Source organism: Accipiter gentilis, chromosome 13, assembly GCF_929443795.1.
Source record: "Accipiter gentilis chromosome 13, bAccGen1.1, whole genome shotgun sequence".
Classification (NCBI taxonomy): Eukaryota; Metazoa; Chordata; class Aves; order Accipitriformes; family Accipitridae; genus Astur; species Astur gentilis.
The window spans coordinates 29199009-29216571 of NC_064892.1; the positions used below are offsets into that span (position 1 = coordinate 29199009).

General features: G+C 41.5%; 1 protein-coding gene across 7 annotated transcripts in view; it reads right to left on the bottom strand.

Annotated features, from left to right (window-relative positions):
* Nucleotides 1-17563, bottom strand: part of ELF1 (E74 like ETS transcription factor 1) — a 93374-nt gene that overhangs the window by 23654 nt on the left and 52157 nt on the right. For 6 of the 7 annotated variants that reach the window (XM_049815855.1, XM_049815853.1, XM_049815856.1 and 3 more), the window contains 4 exons: nucleotides 17221-17530; nucleotides 8909-9083; nucleotides 1054-1161; nucleotides 299-463 (listed from right to left, as the gene is read on the bottom strand). In XM_049815855.1, coding sequence (XP_049671812.1) covers nucleotides 299-463; nucleotides 1054-1161; nucleotides 8909-9083; nucleotides 17221-17292 — 520 coding nt within the window. In that variant the 5' untranslated portion in view covers nucleotides 17293-17530. Of the gene's footprint in view, nucleotides 1-298; nucleotides 464-1053; nucleotides 1162-8908; nucleotides 9084-9446; nucleotides 9546-17220; nucleotides 17531-17563 lie in introns of those variants that run through there. The other variant, XM_049815858.1, reaches the window with a different exon arrangement.

The window sequence follows — 17563 nt, forward strand, 5'->3', positions numbered from 1 at the left end:
CTCTATAGCTTGTATTGCAGTTCTGCTCTGAGGAAGAAATTATAAATAGGAACAAGCAGAGATTCATGTTTCCCATGGGATAAGCCATCATTGCTACCTCTCCAACATCATTAGTATCCAAGCACCAGCATTTGTGCTCACACTATCCAGTAAAAGAACACTTTCTCTGTATGTCTAGCTGAGCCCACCCAGTTATTTTGGGCTGACACCCAGAATGGTTCCAGACACCCACAGGGAAGGCGAGCGTGCCACCCAGTGCTCCCCTACTCCACGCCGCTGTTCTCCAGTAGCATCTTACCTTTTTTCTTCTTTGGTTGTTCAAATTCTGGGGTCTCTGGTGATTCAGCGTAAGGGTCTGGTGCTTGGTGAACTTCCACCACCTCAGGGATCCCATCAAGCGTGACTGACACGTGTGTAATAGGAGCCACCATATCATCATCTTCAGTTGCACCAAACATAGTTGCTTAAGGAAAAGGGACAACAGGAGTATTTTCACACAACCACAAGGACTTTGAAAAGCTATTAAACACAGAATAAACCAAAACTATGACACTTAAGGCCTTCATGGGAGAGAAGACTAGTTCATAATGGAATATATGCACCAACAATGTTTTACAGAAGCAGAAGTACTATTAAAATAGAACAATATAATGATAAAACCCACTCCCTCAAAAAGCACAATTATTTGGTGATCACACATTTTTATTCACATTTAAAGCAATCTGCAGATGTAAGTGTATATTCTTTTATCTTGACAACATAAACAGACTAATCCTCTATCAGCCAAACAAAACACTGCAATCTAAACTACCCGACTTCATTCACACCTTCTCTCTGTAATTTTCGATTCTTTCCTTACCTATTCAATTCTGGCATGGCAATGAAATCCTTCATTGCATACAGCACTGGATTTCTGATATCCAAACTATGTACGTAAAGGCTACCTGGAAGCAAAATAATCTCACCAATTCCATGCAATCCCACTGAATCCCTCCTTCTTTCACAAATAAACAAGGCAAATACAGACTGGATTTGCTTTCATAAAAAACTTACTTATTCTTTTTTCATCCAACATAGGACCAGGGGAGTCCATATTGAGAAGTGCTTCAGCAGCCTCGATTGTTTCCATTGTTTCATCTCCATTATGACAAGATGCTTCGACTAAAAGCAAGAGAGAGAAATTAATTCTTAACAAGATACAAACTGGACTTAAAGCTTAACATGGTATTTATTCCTATTTCATTTCTAGGAAAAAAACGTGGTAAACACTGTCTTCTACTAGATAAGTAGTAACAGGTTAGCTGGGGAAAAATGCACACTGAAATATTTATTTATTTCATTTATTTAATACAGTACATTTTTCAGATTGTATGTATTTAAAAAATAACAAAACCAACACAAACGCTTTGTTTCTGCCTCATCTTTCTAACCCCTCTCTTTGCTGATCAAGCACATGCAGTAAAACACAATACTTATGAACCCTAAGAAATATCACTACCACAAACAATATTCCAGACGGTATCCTTTAAAAAAAGCAAACCTAATTTCTTCTTATGGTGGACCAAAAGAAGTGAATTCCATAATTAAGAGATGTTCACCAAAAATATCCTGCTATTTAGCCTGGAGGACAGAAAGGAAAATATTCCACAAGTTCAATTAGAGAGCATATGATCTGAAGGTGTAACTGAACCGTAAACCATTCAAATCCATGGGTATTACAGGTAGGGCTAACAGTGCAGGCTCCAGGAACACAGTGGAAAGCAAACGTTACACATGAAAAACAATACAGAGGGCTGACAAACTTTTCAAAAACTTTGACTACTAGACAATCTCCCATCAGTCTCATGAGGGTGGTCATTAAACAAATCCAAAGCTCTTGAGCATTAATTTATGATTAAGGTCATCTGAAGCTACGCACCAAAAAAGCCAATAAAATATCATTTTGCAAAATAACAACTGTCCAAGAAGATACTGGTTTGACTGGAGGAGTACCTTACCTTACCTTTGGGGAAAAAAAAAAAAAAAAAAAAAAGGATTTTTTTCAAAATAATTGTAGCATGACTAACAAGTTAGATGATAGTTCCAGCACCTGGTACCGTAAACCTGTAGAACTGTTTAACTCTTTCTTTTAGAAATTACTCTTTGTTGGATGGAAATGCACGGGCCAGGCTGCCTCATCTATTAACACAAATCTGAAGCTACGTTGGGGAATTCACCTGCATCTATCAAAGTCGTACAAAGGGCTGCATTAGTATTCCCCTCCCTAGGACCCCAGCGAACCTCAGTTACTTTCTCAGTCTGGTCATGAGTCAGCTTCACACCCTCTCTCCCTGTTTAGCTTTGAGGAATTTGGGGTGGGGCAGTCACAAAAAACCAACAACAAAAAAACCAGACAGACTAACTGACAGAGCAAGCAAAAATGCATGATAAAACACAACACAATGACCTTGCAACATCTCTTCTTCGCATAAAAGCAACAGGTTTATGCCAGAATTTCTATACTTTAAAGAAAAAAAAAAAATCAAAATACCACAGTAACAACAAAGCACCCAGCTCACTAGCACTAAACAATCACACGATTAAAAAAAACCAACCACGCAAAAAATCCCCAGTTTCACCCCAAATGTTTACAGCTTCAGCAATCCTATTATTAGGAGAGGTCAAAGACAAGTGCATACATTCACACACCAGCCCTACCTCCTCCACCCAGCTGTGATTTACAGGCAACGCCATCGAGCTCAGGAGAAGCCTCCTTACCTTCTGGATTTTTTCTTGACCTTAGTCCTACCATGCCCCAAGCGTCAGAGGCTCAGGCTAAGACAGAATAAAGCAGACAGGTGTTGCGAACCCCTGACCCACACAGCAACTCACCCTGTTGTCTACAGGACCACCTCCACCCCACATCTTGCACAGATGTTCAGAGAGTTAAGGATCTGCACCTTCTGGCTGACATCTCCAAAGAGGCTTAAGAAATGAGAAATGCAGAGCTGGGGAAGAGGACAGCGTGAAGAGAAAAGGGGAGGTAGTGAGTATGGACTAAGGTCCTGGCTTGGGAAGCCATAGAGCGAGAAGGGGCAGCAAACCGCTGACACTTTTGTCGTGCAGCTTGCAGGCTCAGGAGCTCAGCCCCAGAGCATCTCAGCCCCAGGAGCCGAACAGCATCCCTAGGGAACGTCTGGCCAGCTGAGGAGGAGACAGAACCGAGGGCAGCCCATGGTCCGCAGGCGCACTCACGCTCAGCCTGGCAATGCCGACTTGATCGCTTCTGGTTGTAAGTTTTATCTGGATGGGAACTTTCCATACCATCTACCAGCATAACAAAGACCACGATAAGGATCTCACCCTAAATATAGGCACGCAGAACTGCCAAAACAGCTGTCACCAGTTCTGGCGTTGTCTGAATGGAAATAAAGATAACCCGCCACAATCCAGCTCAGCCACAGCCATTGAGCAGGGCTGGTTTAGGCTGCTACATACAATTTAAAAGGCAGCAGTGGTATCCCCGGGTTCTCAGTGCTGCAGGCGGGGAGGAGGGAGCAGCCGCTGTATGCTCCTTCCCTGGCAAAAGCTGTACAAGGAGCAAACCCTGGCTTTCAGGTGCTGAGGTGACGGAGCAATCAAGTCTCCATTCTGAATAATGGCAGGCGAGGCAGAGGACTCCAGCTTTACACCGCTATTACACCGTGTGGCTAGAGATCGACCATCCATATCCAAGACTAATCAAAGGAACTCTTAATAGTCATATAAATAATGTAAACGTAGACATTAATATAATTTGATGCTCACAAAAACTATAAGGAGCGCCAACTATCTGTCTATCCACAGACACGGAATGGCAAAAGTAAGTTTCTTAACTACATTAATGCTTTGCTAACACCCTTCAAGCCTCTTAGAAGATGACTTCACAAGGTGGTTTGAGCCAAATTAGTATTTCCCTGTTGCTGAAAAAACCAGGGCTGTGGTTCTTCCTCCAAACTCTGCCCCTGGTTCATGATCCAAACTGCTGTGACTTAAGAGAAGCCAGGCTTCACGGGTTTTTTTGATTATGCAGTGAGACAATTTAGTTTTATAGAATGGCTGAAAAGAATTTTTTGGGGTATTTCTGCGTTAGCAAGTTGAATTCCAAGAACTCAAGAGCTAACACAAACAAGGTGTGAAGCACCACACAGAAGAGATGGAGGGACACCTCTCTGTCCTACTAGCAGCAGGATCCTAATTCGCATCACTCCACTTGAGACAGTGCTTGGAGATAACCAACTCAACCACCAAAGGCAAGTTGGTGTCTTATTTTAGTGTTTCTCCTAATGTTGCAGAAAAGTATTCCTATCTCTGGCAGTTATGATACAGTCACAAATTTAAGAAGAAATGGAATGAAATAGCTCATTTGTTACACTTTGGCAAAGTCAGAGCTGAAAGAATGGTGGTGGGGGAGGTCATATCTGAGAAGCATCAGATTTCCAGTGTTATCTTAAATGGTAGAAACTTTAAAAAAGAAAGAAAAAAAGAGGGAAAAAGAAGGAAGGAAAAAAGGAAAGAGAAAAAAGGGATGGGGGGAGGAAAAAGAAAAAAGGGATGGGGGGAGGAAAAAGAAAAAGGGGATGGGGGGAGGAAAAAGAAAAAAGGGATGGGGGGAGGAAAAAGAAAAAAGGGATGGGGGGAAGGGAAAACCACACCCAAAAGTAACTTCATTTTTTTTCTCTCAGGGTACTCTACAAGTTCTTGTTTATCTGAGTAAGCCACAAATGTAAGCCTCTGTATCTGCATGCCAGTTACAGCCCAGTTACTGTGAATCGAGGTTCCCTATGAATCAGCACTCGCCGTTAGCGCAAAGCTTGCCCAAACACAGCTTTCTGCTCTTCTCACCTGGTGCAGGAAGAAACTATGCCTCACGGTGGAAGTTCCCCGCCTCAGTCCAAAGTCCTGCTTTCCCTACTCCTGCCTAATGTCTTTTTTGAAAGCTTTACACTGCTTTCAACGATCCCGTTCTGCTCCCGTTGCTTCCCTGGTGGCCGGCAGCTCTGTAGAGCGTACACGAGTCCTTGTTCGGGCCAGGATAAGGGCTGTGCTAGTCACAGCTGTGTTTAAATTCACTGCTGGTTTTACTATAGACAAAAACAGGGATGGCAGAGCCTCAAAATAACATCGGAAGAAATCTAAAGTTGCTAAAAGTAGAAAGAGAACCATTAAACATGGACATAGCCCCCTTCTGCAGAATAGCTGGCTGTTAAATTTAAGCAATTGCTTTTTAGTACCAACTCTGAGCTGATGGTTAATCGACACTGGAAAACGGAGTTTAAGAACACAGGTATTTCAGGAGACCTACACATCAACCTTCATCTTCTTTTTTAAATAAGGCTTTAGAATTTGTAAAGAAAATTATCTCACTGGGGAGCTCTATGAAAAAACCCCCTCACTTTTTAACCAGATGCTACATGCAGCAGTGAGTAATTTCTTTACAAAGTAATTGAAACTGTACCCATTGTTTTTACAACTGGCTCAAAATCCTCACGGATTAACACTATGAAGTTCAGTTTCCACCTAACTACTCCTTTTGACTTCTTTGTAGCATCCCAAATGATCACCGAAGACGCTGGGTTTGTGCAGGACTGCAGTACCTAACATCTCTGCCTTCATCCTCCTACCCGACCAGCTTGGCTTCTGCCACGAACGCTAGAGCTTCACTGAATGTACAAGCCAAATGCTACTGAACTTCGAAATGCTCTAAAATAAATTCTGAACTGGTTATTAAGCACCGTTATTGATCTGTGAAAATGCACACTTCCATGCTCCCTATTCAGACTGTGGCACAGAGTATCTAAGCACAAATTTTCTGTCCTTCCTCTCTCATCCCCCCCAAACTGTCTCCAGTGCAGCCGCTACCCTGATCCCATGAAAACAGCAGCAGAACAGGTGAACCACAAAATGGCAGAGTTTGATTAACTGTTATTTTTCTAAATTAAACTGGCCAGACATGGCAAAGTTAAAAAATAATAATAACAACAATTAAAAAATGTTTTCGGGAAGTTACATAATCCCATTAGTTCCTCCTTCCTGTGCATCTTATAACCATAATTAGTCACATTAATAAGTTACATAGGGTATAGCAAATTGTACCATCCGACAAGTTGGCGTCGAATTCATTCTGCACAAAACGTTATCCCCTGTATTTTTCAGAGAAAAAAAATTTAATAAATCCGATATTCCCTTTAGAGATAAAACTTCATTCAAAGCCAAATGCTACAATTTATTTTGTTAAGCACCGTTTACTACATGATGGTTAATCATTTAAAAACCCGTAATATTGGCAACAAACTGACCATACATATTGCCATCACAGTTTTTGCAGGGAAAAGTGCTTTCAAGGAGGAGGGCGATAAGGCAGATCTGCCTATTCATTATAAAAAAAATTACAGCATGAGCATTAACCTAACTAAAAAGCTGGATGTTAGCCATCTTTCAGCAGGGTTTCATGTGAAACAGATGCTGTTATAGTTTTCTACAGGTTATAATTCCTACTACAGTAAGTAATCACCAATGTGCAATAGCTGTGGTTTTGAAGGGCTGAAGCTATATCCTATAGATGGAAAAACCTACCAGTGTCCATCATTCCGCAGATAGATCCCTAAAAACTATTTGCTTCAGTTTCAGCAGACCTACTGCTAATTTCTATTAGTTCAGGAGAAGACAGAAACTTAACGTATGACAGAGTAATAAAACAGTACTGAAAAACCGGTAACTTTAAAAAAACCCAAATCCTGCATATTAAGCAGCCATTTCTCAGTAACGTTTAGTCACAAATGATGGTGGTTTCAGTTTCTTTTTGCTGTGAACTTCAATCTTATGAATATTTTAATGTGGAATTAGTACAATCTTCATAATGTCTGATTGTCTCTCAAAGGCATAACATGGAAGTGACTGAGAAGCCTGGTACAAACTTCAAAGAGCAAAACAACGCATTTCACTGTTGAGACCAAACACGCCCCACGGAAAAAAATCAAGAAGGGAACTTCAAAGAAGGAAGGAAAGAAAAGTAGCTGAAAAATCGAGTAGGTGGGAAATTTCAGTTACGATTAGCCCCATTTCAGAGGCAGCCTACGGCAAGCCTTGCTTGAACCGCGTCCCTTCCGCAGCAGCAGCCTTGCAGCGCAAGCGGGCAGCTGCGGCCGCAGCTGATGCTTGCCTGCAGCGATCAGGGAGGTGACGGGGTGCTCCTACCCCAGTGTCCCCTCCTCACCTCCTGCGGGGTGCCTTCGCACCCCTGGGCCCCCGAATTCTGCCCGAAAATTCTGCCAGAAACCAGGGGCCGAGCTGCCAGTGCTGCCCGCCGTGCATCCTGAGCAGGAGCTTTCAGCAGCGGAGCTGGTCCCTGCCCGACCTTTTCCAAGGAAAGCTCACAGCATGCACAGTAGCTAGCGGGATGGAGAGTGTGGAACAGGTGATTAGTTAACATCTCCTTCACAACAATAATCTCTGCAAAGCGGCAGCTCTGGTTTTCTAAGGACTTTACCTTTAAAGAAAAGCAGAGTGCTTGAACTACAATGGATGATGGGAACAATACCATACTTGTCTGCCTCCAAAGTATCCCAGAAACCCTTGGACACCATCGGTTACAAGGATTACATATTTTCAGTCTCTGGCAGCAATCTGCAAACCCTTCTCATGTGACCAGCAACAAAAAAAGCGTTAACAAGAGCATTCACAAAAGTGGGAGTTTCACAATTACTCATGCAAGTAAAAATTCACGCACAATATATTACAGTGAATATGGATTCATAAAAACAATCCACTATGAAAAATTCACACAGCCGCATTAAGTGGTGCTTAAGTAACACACTGAGGAAATGCCAGTTGCAGTGTGAATAATTAATATGAATAGCAAGTGAATACTTGGCAAGAGGTCTCAACTTGAAATAATGTTTAAGTATGTAAAACCTTCTTGAATAATCAGCTAACTTATTTGTACGGTCACAGTCTGTTCACAGATAATTCACTACTAAGAAAAAAAAAAAGGAGTCATTTTTATCAGATAAAACCATTTACTGAGAACAGCTCATGTCAATTTACTCTGTGAACTGTTCCTGATGTCAAGTTTTGTTGAGTTTTGCTTTTGCTTTTGGTGGTGAAAGATTGTATCAGAGTATGCCTTTGGAAATGTCAAAAGCATGATTGAAACCAGCAAGCTGTCTCCAGCCCTGGAGACAGTCCAGGTGTGGAGCCTAATGGCTGAAAGAAGATGCAGAAACAGATCCTCTCTCTGTGAAGTATCTACCCCACCTTTCAGACTTGTTCTGCAAAAATGCTTCAAATACGTGCATTCAGTGAGGGGTTGTTTTTTAAAATATATGACACATATTTGAGCTTTCCTCTTGAGAATTTTTTTGTGTTTGGGGCTACCTTTCTAACACAATTTACACAGAACATCTATATTTTAGGCATTAATCATTATTAGGGGTCCAAAACGAATACTACGCTGAGAATACTTACATCAGTAAGTCACAATAACATGCACATTTTATGGCTAATTATATACCCTCAGGAAGCTAAAAGCAGTACATCTACTCAAGCTGCATATTCCTACATACATTTACTCAGGTACGTACCAACCATTAAATAACAGCAAACAAGTCCTACAAAGAGCAAAGAAAAATCTTGTTGGTACTCTGAGCAGGACCCTGTCTTTTTCTCTGTTGATGGATGAAACTCTTGACTGTTATCAGCTGTGCAGCTGGGATTGCAAGCCACCTGCTAATAGTATTAATGATATTTTCTCTGTCTTGTACAGAATTAACAGCATTCAATACCAGTATAATTTTGTTTCCTGTTGGTTTCTGTCATCAAGCTTTTTTCCACCATTAGCCACAGCCATCTTGGTACAAAAACATGACACAGAAATGTCTTTATTGCCAACCTGTGAGGGTGATATCATCATCTTCTATGATTTGCTCTTCTGCGACATCCAGAGAGCTCTCGGTGATCATGTCACTAGGTTCATCCACACAGGTTAAACCAGAGTAGTTATGCAGAAGGTCCGCGCTAGGAACATGCTCCACGATGACAGCAGGGAAAATAGATGGATCGCCAAGCTGGGGTGTAGAAAAAAAAATAAATCACAATAATGGTAGTTAGACTACATCCAGTCTAACCACTTACTGATTAATACTTCAGCAGACCTATACTCCATCACTTGAAGATGAGTACAGGAGGGAGTACCAAATAACAAGGTGATTTTTAGCACATAAAACCAAGTAACAGCAGTGTCCCGTTATGGGCCAGAGGCAGAATCTCACCGTAGTTTCTAATACATTGACTTCACTCCAGTAGGTAATACCAGACTCCCACGACATCATTCTGCAGTGTAAAAGCTGACAATACAGAGGAGTGGCAAAGCACAGTAAACGCTAAACTTTGCTGGCAATAATACTGGGAAAGCAACTTGGTCCAAGTACCTTAATCTTCCGCTCTTCCCATCAAGCTGGGGGTGAGGGAGTCCTGTTGCTGTCAGGACTGGACGCAGCTCTCATAGGCACCAAGTTTCCCATGAGACCCTGGTTGAAGATCACTATTTTAGAGGACACTTGCTACAAGAGCAAGGGGCGTAACAGGGAGTGCTTGATATACGTGCCGTAATACTTTCCCCAATTCTTACGGCTTTAGTCACTTGACATGACTTCCTCCCCGCTTTCCTTCCTAAGTCTGCTTTCAGGCATGACCCTTCTGTCTCGATGGTTATTTTGCATCAGATGCAGAAAAAAAACCCAAACAGCTGGGAAAACAGAAATCAAGCTGACTGGTAGTAATAAATAATAAGATGCACACTCTCTGAAAAGGCAACCATTCAACAGGAAGAGGTTTTCAGAAAATACCATTTACTACAGACACAGTATTTTCCAAAGCGAGTCTTTTAAAATGTCATTTGCAGGAAGAAAGTCATAGCTGATGATAGCAGAGCAGGCTCAAAGAAAAGTCTAGTGTAACTCTAAGGTTCTCTCACTATAAAAATAAATCACATTATGAATGTGGCAAGCTTAAAAAAAAAACACACAAAAGAAAACAAACAAACAGTTGCTAAAACATGTTTCTGAGAAACCCAGTATATGTACATTTGGTCTCACCCTCCACAGAAGATCACAGATATGCACGGATCAAGCAGGTTTTTTATTTAACCACACAAGAAAAAAAAAAAAAAAACCATATGATTATGAGCCTGCTTAGGGATTGCTCGTCACACAGTCTTGCCACTACACACACCGCCACCAGTGGAAAATGGTATCAGAGCTATTGGCTCAACACAGACAATGGCTACAGGAGTAAGCGTCTCCTAGGGAAGAGTCTGGAATGTAAATACTGAAAGTAGAAAGTGCAATTAGAAGTTTTTAAGGACAGTAATTACCACTTTAATTTGCTCTGTGTTTTGTAAAACTTGTCTCAACAGCTGTGGTAAAGGGCAATCAGGAAAATAGGAAGAATTAAGGAACAAAACTAGTATTTCTATGGGCTTTTATCATGGACAGTCTGCTAAACAAAAAAACCCAACAAAACCAAAAGCAAAAAAACCAACAAATAACCTACCTACTCTACCAAACATAAGCTTCAAAATAGAATAACATGGTGGAGATCAATAAAAACAAACAAAGGGCAGACCAATTAGAGCCCTCTTGTGCAATGACGTTGCCAGATGATGGGTGTATATCGAGTCAAGCAATGGGACAGCTGCTAACCCACACCTTTGCAGCCACCTCTATCCAAGGTTGCATTTTGCCAGGGCTGAGAAACTAGGAATCACTGGTGACCAAGAGGTCCCCGCTGCTCCTCAAAAAGAATCGTGTTCACATTGTGCATCCTGTTTGTTTCCTGACCCCAACATGCCTGATCCTATTTGCTTCCAGGCAAGAATAAACAGACAGATTTCACTAAAAAAAAAAGTCATTATCAATGAAAAAGATAAAGCACTGCAAAAAAAAGAAGAAAAAGAAAATACTGTATGCATTAAAAAAAGGGTTTATTTTCAACAATACATTCCATGAACTAGAAGGAAGATGGTCCATTACAGCCTCATTACTGAGATACAATTCATGCTCTAAAAATGGTTTAAATACCTCAATTTCAGTAATATGACACAGTATATAGCTTTTGGGATTTAAGTTACATATATTGTACACCGATATATCAGTGTACAATATATGTAACTACATTTTAAAAAAAAAAAAAGTATTACATACATCACTCCACTCGGGCTCCTGTCACCTGCAAGCAGGAAGAGTACATGCTTTCCAAGTACCTGTTCAGTATTCTACTGAGCAGGTAAAAACTATGGATTTTAGGTAGGGAAGATGCAAGCAAGAAGACTTCAGTCTCCTCATCCTGCTCTAGTTCATAGACACCAAGGGTGAAGTTCATCTTGCCTATCTTCAGACAGCTGTGGTGCAGGCACTTGGACTTGAGCTGGGAACTCCAGGTTTCCTTCGAAGCCAACAGAGAGAAATGGGTATTTCTAGGGCACAATTTCCCTGCCCAGTTTTAGGCTCCTGTGCTACGATCGGATGAATCATGCCCCCAAAACGCCTATTCCTCTCCGTTGATGAACGGGTGGAGGCGTTGGGGTGTCTCTTTCTGACGTAGGTGCCCGTCTCCTACACCCTCATCGGCAAACGGCCAGCTGCCTCCCCGCCACGTCTTCCTCCCCGCTTCTGCCGTGGCACCAGCTCGATAGCTGCTGCATCTGTAGATATGTTGATATTGAGTTGCCTGTGCTTAGGATAAGCCTCGTGTTAGCTTCTTCCGGATAAAAAAATTACTCTGGCTCAGCACCATGCTTCTCTAATGACTGACGCTCGGGTCCCTGACTTGGCCTCCGAGAGGCAAAACCACCTCCAGCTCTGCTGTTATTCTTTAGTGGGGACCAGTCATAAAAAACTGTTTCAGAATAATACATGAAACACAGATAAAACCAACCAATTGTCACGTGTTTTCAGCTCAGTTTCTCAAAGCCCTATTTATATTACAACCTACTCGTCACTCTGCTGTGAAACCTAATTACAAAAGCCCAAGCAGCCATGTGTTACTGAAACACGCTTCCCCGTTAACCGAAATATTTCCCGTGGTACTGAATAGTGCTGCTGTCACGCACTTCAGCAGCAGTTGGTTTGATCTTTATGATCAGATGTGATCTGCTCTGCAAGGTTAAACTGTATTTTGACCATGTCTAGAAACAACCATCATACACATATTCCAACACGGTCACCGTGTCTGTCCACAGACAGAGAAACCCATGGCAGGGGAATACCTCATCACTTGAACTCGGTACTGGACCGTTGCTGACACACTACACTTCCAAAAGACAAGAAAAAAACAGAAAAGCATTCACTTGTGGTAAGACACTTTGAACGTGGTTTTCTTCAAATTAATAACAGCCTTGAACTAGACTAGTCAGAGTAAATAGCACTTTTTGGGGCCTTTTATTTTAAAACCATTGTTATACCTGCTTCCAACTCATACCTTATGGAGGTACAATACGTGGAATTTCTTTCCTACCACGGCTGTGAAAAAGCAAAGGCTGGAACAAATATGTAATATGCTTTCAGAGAGAAAAGCATTCATGCAACTGCACACAAATCTAATCTGAAATGCATTTTTGCAGAGACCATCCTCACTTTTTTGTACAATATTTGCAATTGGTTATGATTTCATTCAGTTTTAAAAGCTACTACTAATGTACACTGATGTATATATGAATGTTGAAATGCAAAAGCTCACCTCAGTTCTTCTATCATGTTCTTGACTTCATTGAAAGTGCCCGAATCCCAGTCGAGAGCCAAGCTAAAGCTTCCTGTAGCTCTGTTGTTTTAAGACACAGGAATAACTTTGTACATATTTAGAACTGCAGAAGAGCCCTTGTTTACTACGGCTCCCCTTGATGCTAGTGTGTAATGAGAATTACACACAGAGAAAACATTGAATTAAGGACTAGAAGGTAGTGATTCAATTAAGAAAATTATTTGTCTACTAGCAAGATCACAAAATAATTTATTTCTAATACAAACGTGGCTTTATATGCACTAACAAAAAGGAAGAGTGCAAAGTATCCCAAAATTAAAAAAACAGTCCCAAATTAAAGTGTCAACAATGATTTTCAAGAAATCAATACATAAATCCATAGAAAAACAATTTGTGTATTTTTTCCTTTTGCCTACTTCTGCTGCTTCATCCTTCTCACGCAAAAGACAGTTAAAATGTGACACCCTAGCTGTGCCAAAGCTTTGGCTTGGCTTCAACATATCTCCCATGTCTGCTGGACACATGAAAGAGTTGAGCTACTGCTGAAATCTTCCCAAGTCTTAGACATCGAATTCCTCACTGTAGTTTATCTACAAACCAGTCCTATACACCAACCTTTAACAATTTGGAGGAGTGCAAAGCTTCAGACAGATGCTGAAGTCCATGGAAGGTCCCATGAGCAGGTCCCTGAAAGCATCGGTCATGCTCCATGACCCCCTGAAAACTGAACCCTGTCTTCCTCCGGGGGCCAAAGCCAGCAATCTTCCGTCCTGCTCTCAAATTCTTCTTGGGTGTTTGACATGCTGATAAGATGTTTCTTTTTTTCTCTGAGAATTTTCTCATCAGCTGTCACTAACTGACAGATCAGAACACCATCGAGGTTGTGGAAATGGAAAATAAGGAAGGGGATTTCTTCTGCTCTGGAGGTACTGCCTTCTCATACTACAAGTCCTCTAAAGAAGAAAACTTGTCCCAGGAATATGGTGACTAGCTTCTAACTGGTGTGTAATAAATTTTGTGCAAGTGATCGGTGGGAAGAAAGGCATGCAATAGATAGGAGCAGGGAAAAGCTACATAGGGAAGAAAAAAAAAAAAAAAAGAAAGAAACCTCAGTGAAAAAAACCTGGTTTTTTTAAACAAAGGAACAGAATTCAGACTTGCAATACAGTTGGCCATTTATTTAAAAAAAAAAACCAAACTAAATGAAACTAGGAAAAGTGACTTTGGTGACTAGAAAAATGGGCTTTGGTTTTCTCTTGCTGAAGGTTCCTGTGCCAACAGCAAAGGCAGCCTCTTGACTTTAAAGGCGTTCCCACGGCCAGCATCTGAGAAATTACCAATTTCACAGAGGGATGCTGAAAGCAGATAAATACCACTTGCTTTCCTGGGGGAGACAACCTCATTACAGACCTCACAATCATTTCCTTAAAGTTTTTGTAAAACTGCAAGTGGATAAAGGGGGAGGACTTCCTGCAGGAGCTGGAAATAGCAAAAAAAAATGTACACCTTGGCCTCAACCAGGTGATTTAAAGTTTCAGAAAGCCCACAGCAACACCATGGAACGTGGAAGAGCAAACCAAGGCATGAGAAGATGGTGCAGAAATCACAGCCCAACCTAAGGGCTTGGACCCCTCTTCCTCAGAAGAGGGGAAGAGAGAAACATCCCTCAGAGACAGAAGGTGTCTTCAGGCACAGGCTACTCGTGCTTCAGAGCCACTTGAGCCATGCTGGGGACCCTGCTAGTAATTTAAGGGTTGCGATGATTCAGCGTGTCCCTAGTACAGTTTAAAACTTCCTCCTATGGATCCAGCCTCTGTGACTGCTTTTATTCAGCTTTTAAAATCAAGAATGTCCTGATCAATTATCACGTTAACTGTAAGTTAACGAAGGGCTAAATGAAAGACATTGAGAGGAGAAGCTGCAGACGTAAGCAGCGGCACTGACTCAGCCAAAGCCTTATGTGTGCAGTCTCTCTCTCTCTCAAAAAAAGGGGGGGGTGAAGACAAACCATCTATTTAACCATGACCTCTGACACATAGCAGCAGCCAGGTTATCAGAAGCATTAGTGCAAGCCATTTGTTCCCTTCTCAAAATTACAAGGATATTTTCATCCCATCTCTTCCTCACCATACATGCACAATGCGATAAATGAACCCTCCAAGAAAAAAAAAATCAAAAATCCTATTTTCTAAACTGAAAAGGATAAAGCTGATAAGAGAGAGCCTTTCCCGTTCACACGGGGCCACGTGATCGAGTCCCTCCCATTGGCGTCTGCCACTGGCTGAATGCTTACATTTGCAAATGGACTGTTCATAATTTATGGTTGTTTAACTAAGACTTTAAAAAAAAATAATTAAAAAATAGCCATGAATTATGACTTCCCTGAAATACTGAGCATAGCTACCATCTAGACCCCAAATCTTTCCCCGCAGCTGTTCCATGTCCTGACAACTCTTGGCACAACAGGGCTCCAGGCAAAGTTTGACAAGGAAAAAAGTACCAAAGTTCTTGCAATGCCAGCTTTTGGGGGTACTGCAAAAATAATTATCCAAAGATCAGTTAAAGGACACCTTTGTATAAATATGTCACCTTTTGTATACTGATGAAGCTCAAAAAATGCTTTTGAACAACACAGAGCACTTCCAGAGCTAAAATTTTTGCAAAGTACACAAATGGTGTTAACCCATCCCTAAATACAACTAATCTGTCCAGAATTTAAAAACTTCAGGAGTAGCAATAGCCATAGCAATAGTTCCTATGTTGTAAGAAGCAGATCGACCAGGTAAATGCAATAACCAATCTTTGGGGTTAATGTTATACTGTAAATCCTTGTTTGAGCTAAATGTTGCTCCAGCTTCCCAGATTTTTCCCTATGCAGGACTCCTTTTCTACCACTGCATATTTAAGATCTACCTTTTTGCAGCCAGCTAGCTGGCTACCTGCATCTCTGACACCTGAGCTGAGTCAACCCAGTGATTTAAGAGGAGCTTGCATCTGACTGTTTGCAGCGATGGACCTGCTATGCACTCTCCCTCTTCGGCCTTTTGCATCTTCGATTTCATCACCTTTAGGGTATGCTACAGGATGCCGTCTTCCCTTAGGCTTCATCTGGAGTAGGATTTATTGGGGTTATGAGATAAACGCCAAGGTTGAGTTTGTTCTGGAGCTGAAGCAAGCTCTGTTTAGGGAGGTTTTACTGCCCTGTTGAGTGTATTTTTGAAGTTTTTCAGGTGAGCATCTGAAGAAATTGCAAGAGACAGAATGCATAGCTAACTGAACAAACCCACGTTTGCTTGCACTACCCCTTCCAGAAACCACGCTGAAGTAGCCCTCCCCATCTTAATTCTCCCCTCTCCCATTGGCTTGTAAAGTAAAGCCAGCAACGAACAACAAACAGAGGCAATAAATAAGGCTCGTTTTCAACTATGTTTGTGCAATTCCCATATCTAAATCCCCAGGCTACCACAAGCTCTGGAAAAATACAGGGAAGGAAGTTACATTACTAGTTCCACCCAAAACTGAGTTAGCACTTTAGACAGACAACACTCAGTTCATTGAAATGATCGCATGACTCTGACAGCAGAAACAGGCCACTGACCCAGCCAGATATTAGGCCATACAGAAAACCCAGAGACAAGATTATAAAGCCAAAAGTATTTTTGAAAGAGAGGAGGATAAATGCTTTTCACATTCACAGAAAGAGGAAGTTTGTCGTGGCACTTCTCAGCCCTTTAAAAACTGTCTCTCTACAGTACCCGGACACCTAATTTCTCGTTAATAAATGCAAACCCCTACTATTAAACACCACCTATAGAGAAGCTGCCTGATTTTTACAATAGGAATCCTTCACTGAAGCCTCAGGACTCACAGGATGTGGTTTAGATAATCAACACCTAACTGAGAGCCTCCTCAGATAACAACAGACGTATTTTCCCTGCAGAGTGAAGGAAACCAATTTGAATTACTTTGAAGCTTATTTCTGCATAGCCAGCATACAGTAACACAATTTAGAAACCAATCCGTATAAAGCAGTGAGCAGGTACCTACTGCTCCTTCCAGTCACCCGTAGTGCGACCATTACTTTTATTCAGAACGTTATCCTAGCACACTAGGAAAGTTAAAACTATTCACAAATACCAGAATTTGGGGAATTCTGCATCACAAATGGATGGATTCTACTGGCACAAATCAGCGACACACGAAAAACATTTTCAGAGGAGGATGTCTCTGCAATACTGCAGAAATTTTAACATTTCAACCGATTTCTGTTCTGCCCATGCAAGTTACAGGAAGCAACAGGAAGCTTTTGAAACAGCACAAAGATCTGCTGCAACAATAATGACCTCAATGTTTGCTTTTTTGAGTTTTACACATTTTTTCCCTCATGTTTTCATAATATTCCTAGCACCAACTTGCACAAATATGGTTTCTCACACCATCCCATACCTGCTGCTCATCCTCCATGACGTTGCTGGCAAATTCAAACACAAGCTCATTCTGCTGTACAACTGCTGCCATAATAACGCATTCCCAGGTCTCAGCTCCACATAAGAAGAAAAGTGTTCTTCAATATGAAAGAACGGAGAGTGTCACCAAGGTCCAGCTGGGCAGAAAGGCAGGATCATGAAATGAGTCAAGGATCAGTGTTCGTATTTCTTAGATCATCTGTGTTCCTGCGTTCTTCTCTTCTCAAAGAGAAACAAACCAAGGGGAATCCTTTCCTGAGTTGTTCTTCCCACCTCAATAGCCTGTATCACTGTGGAGGGAAACAAATAAAAAAATTGTAATT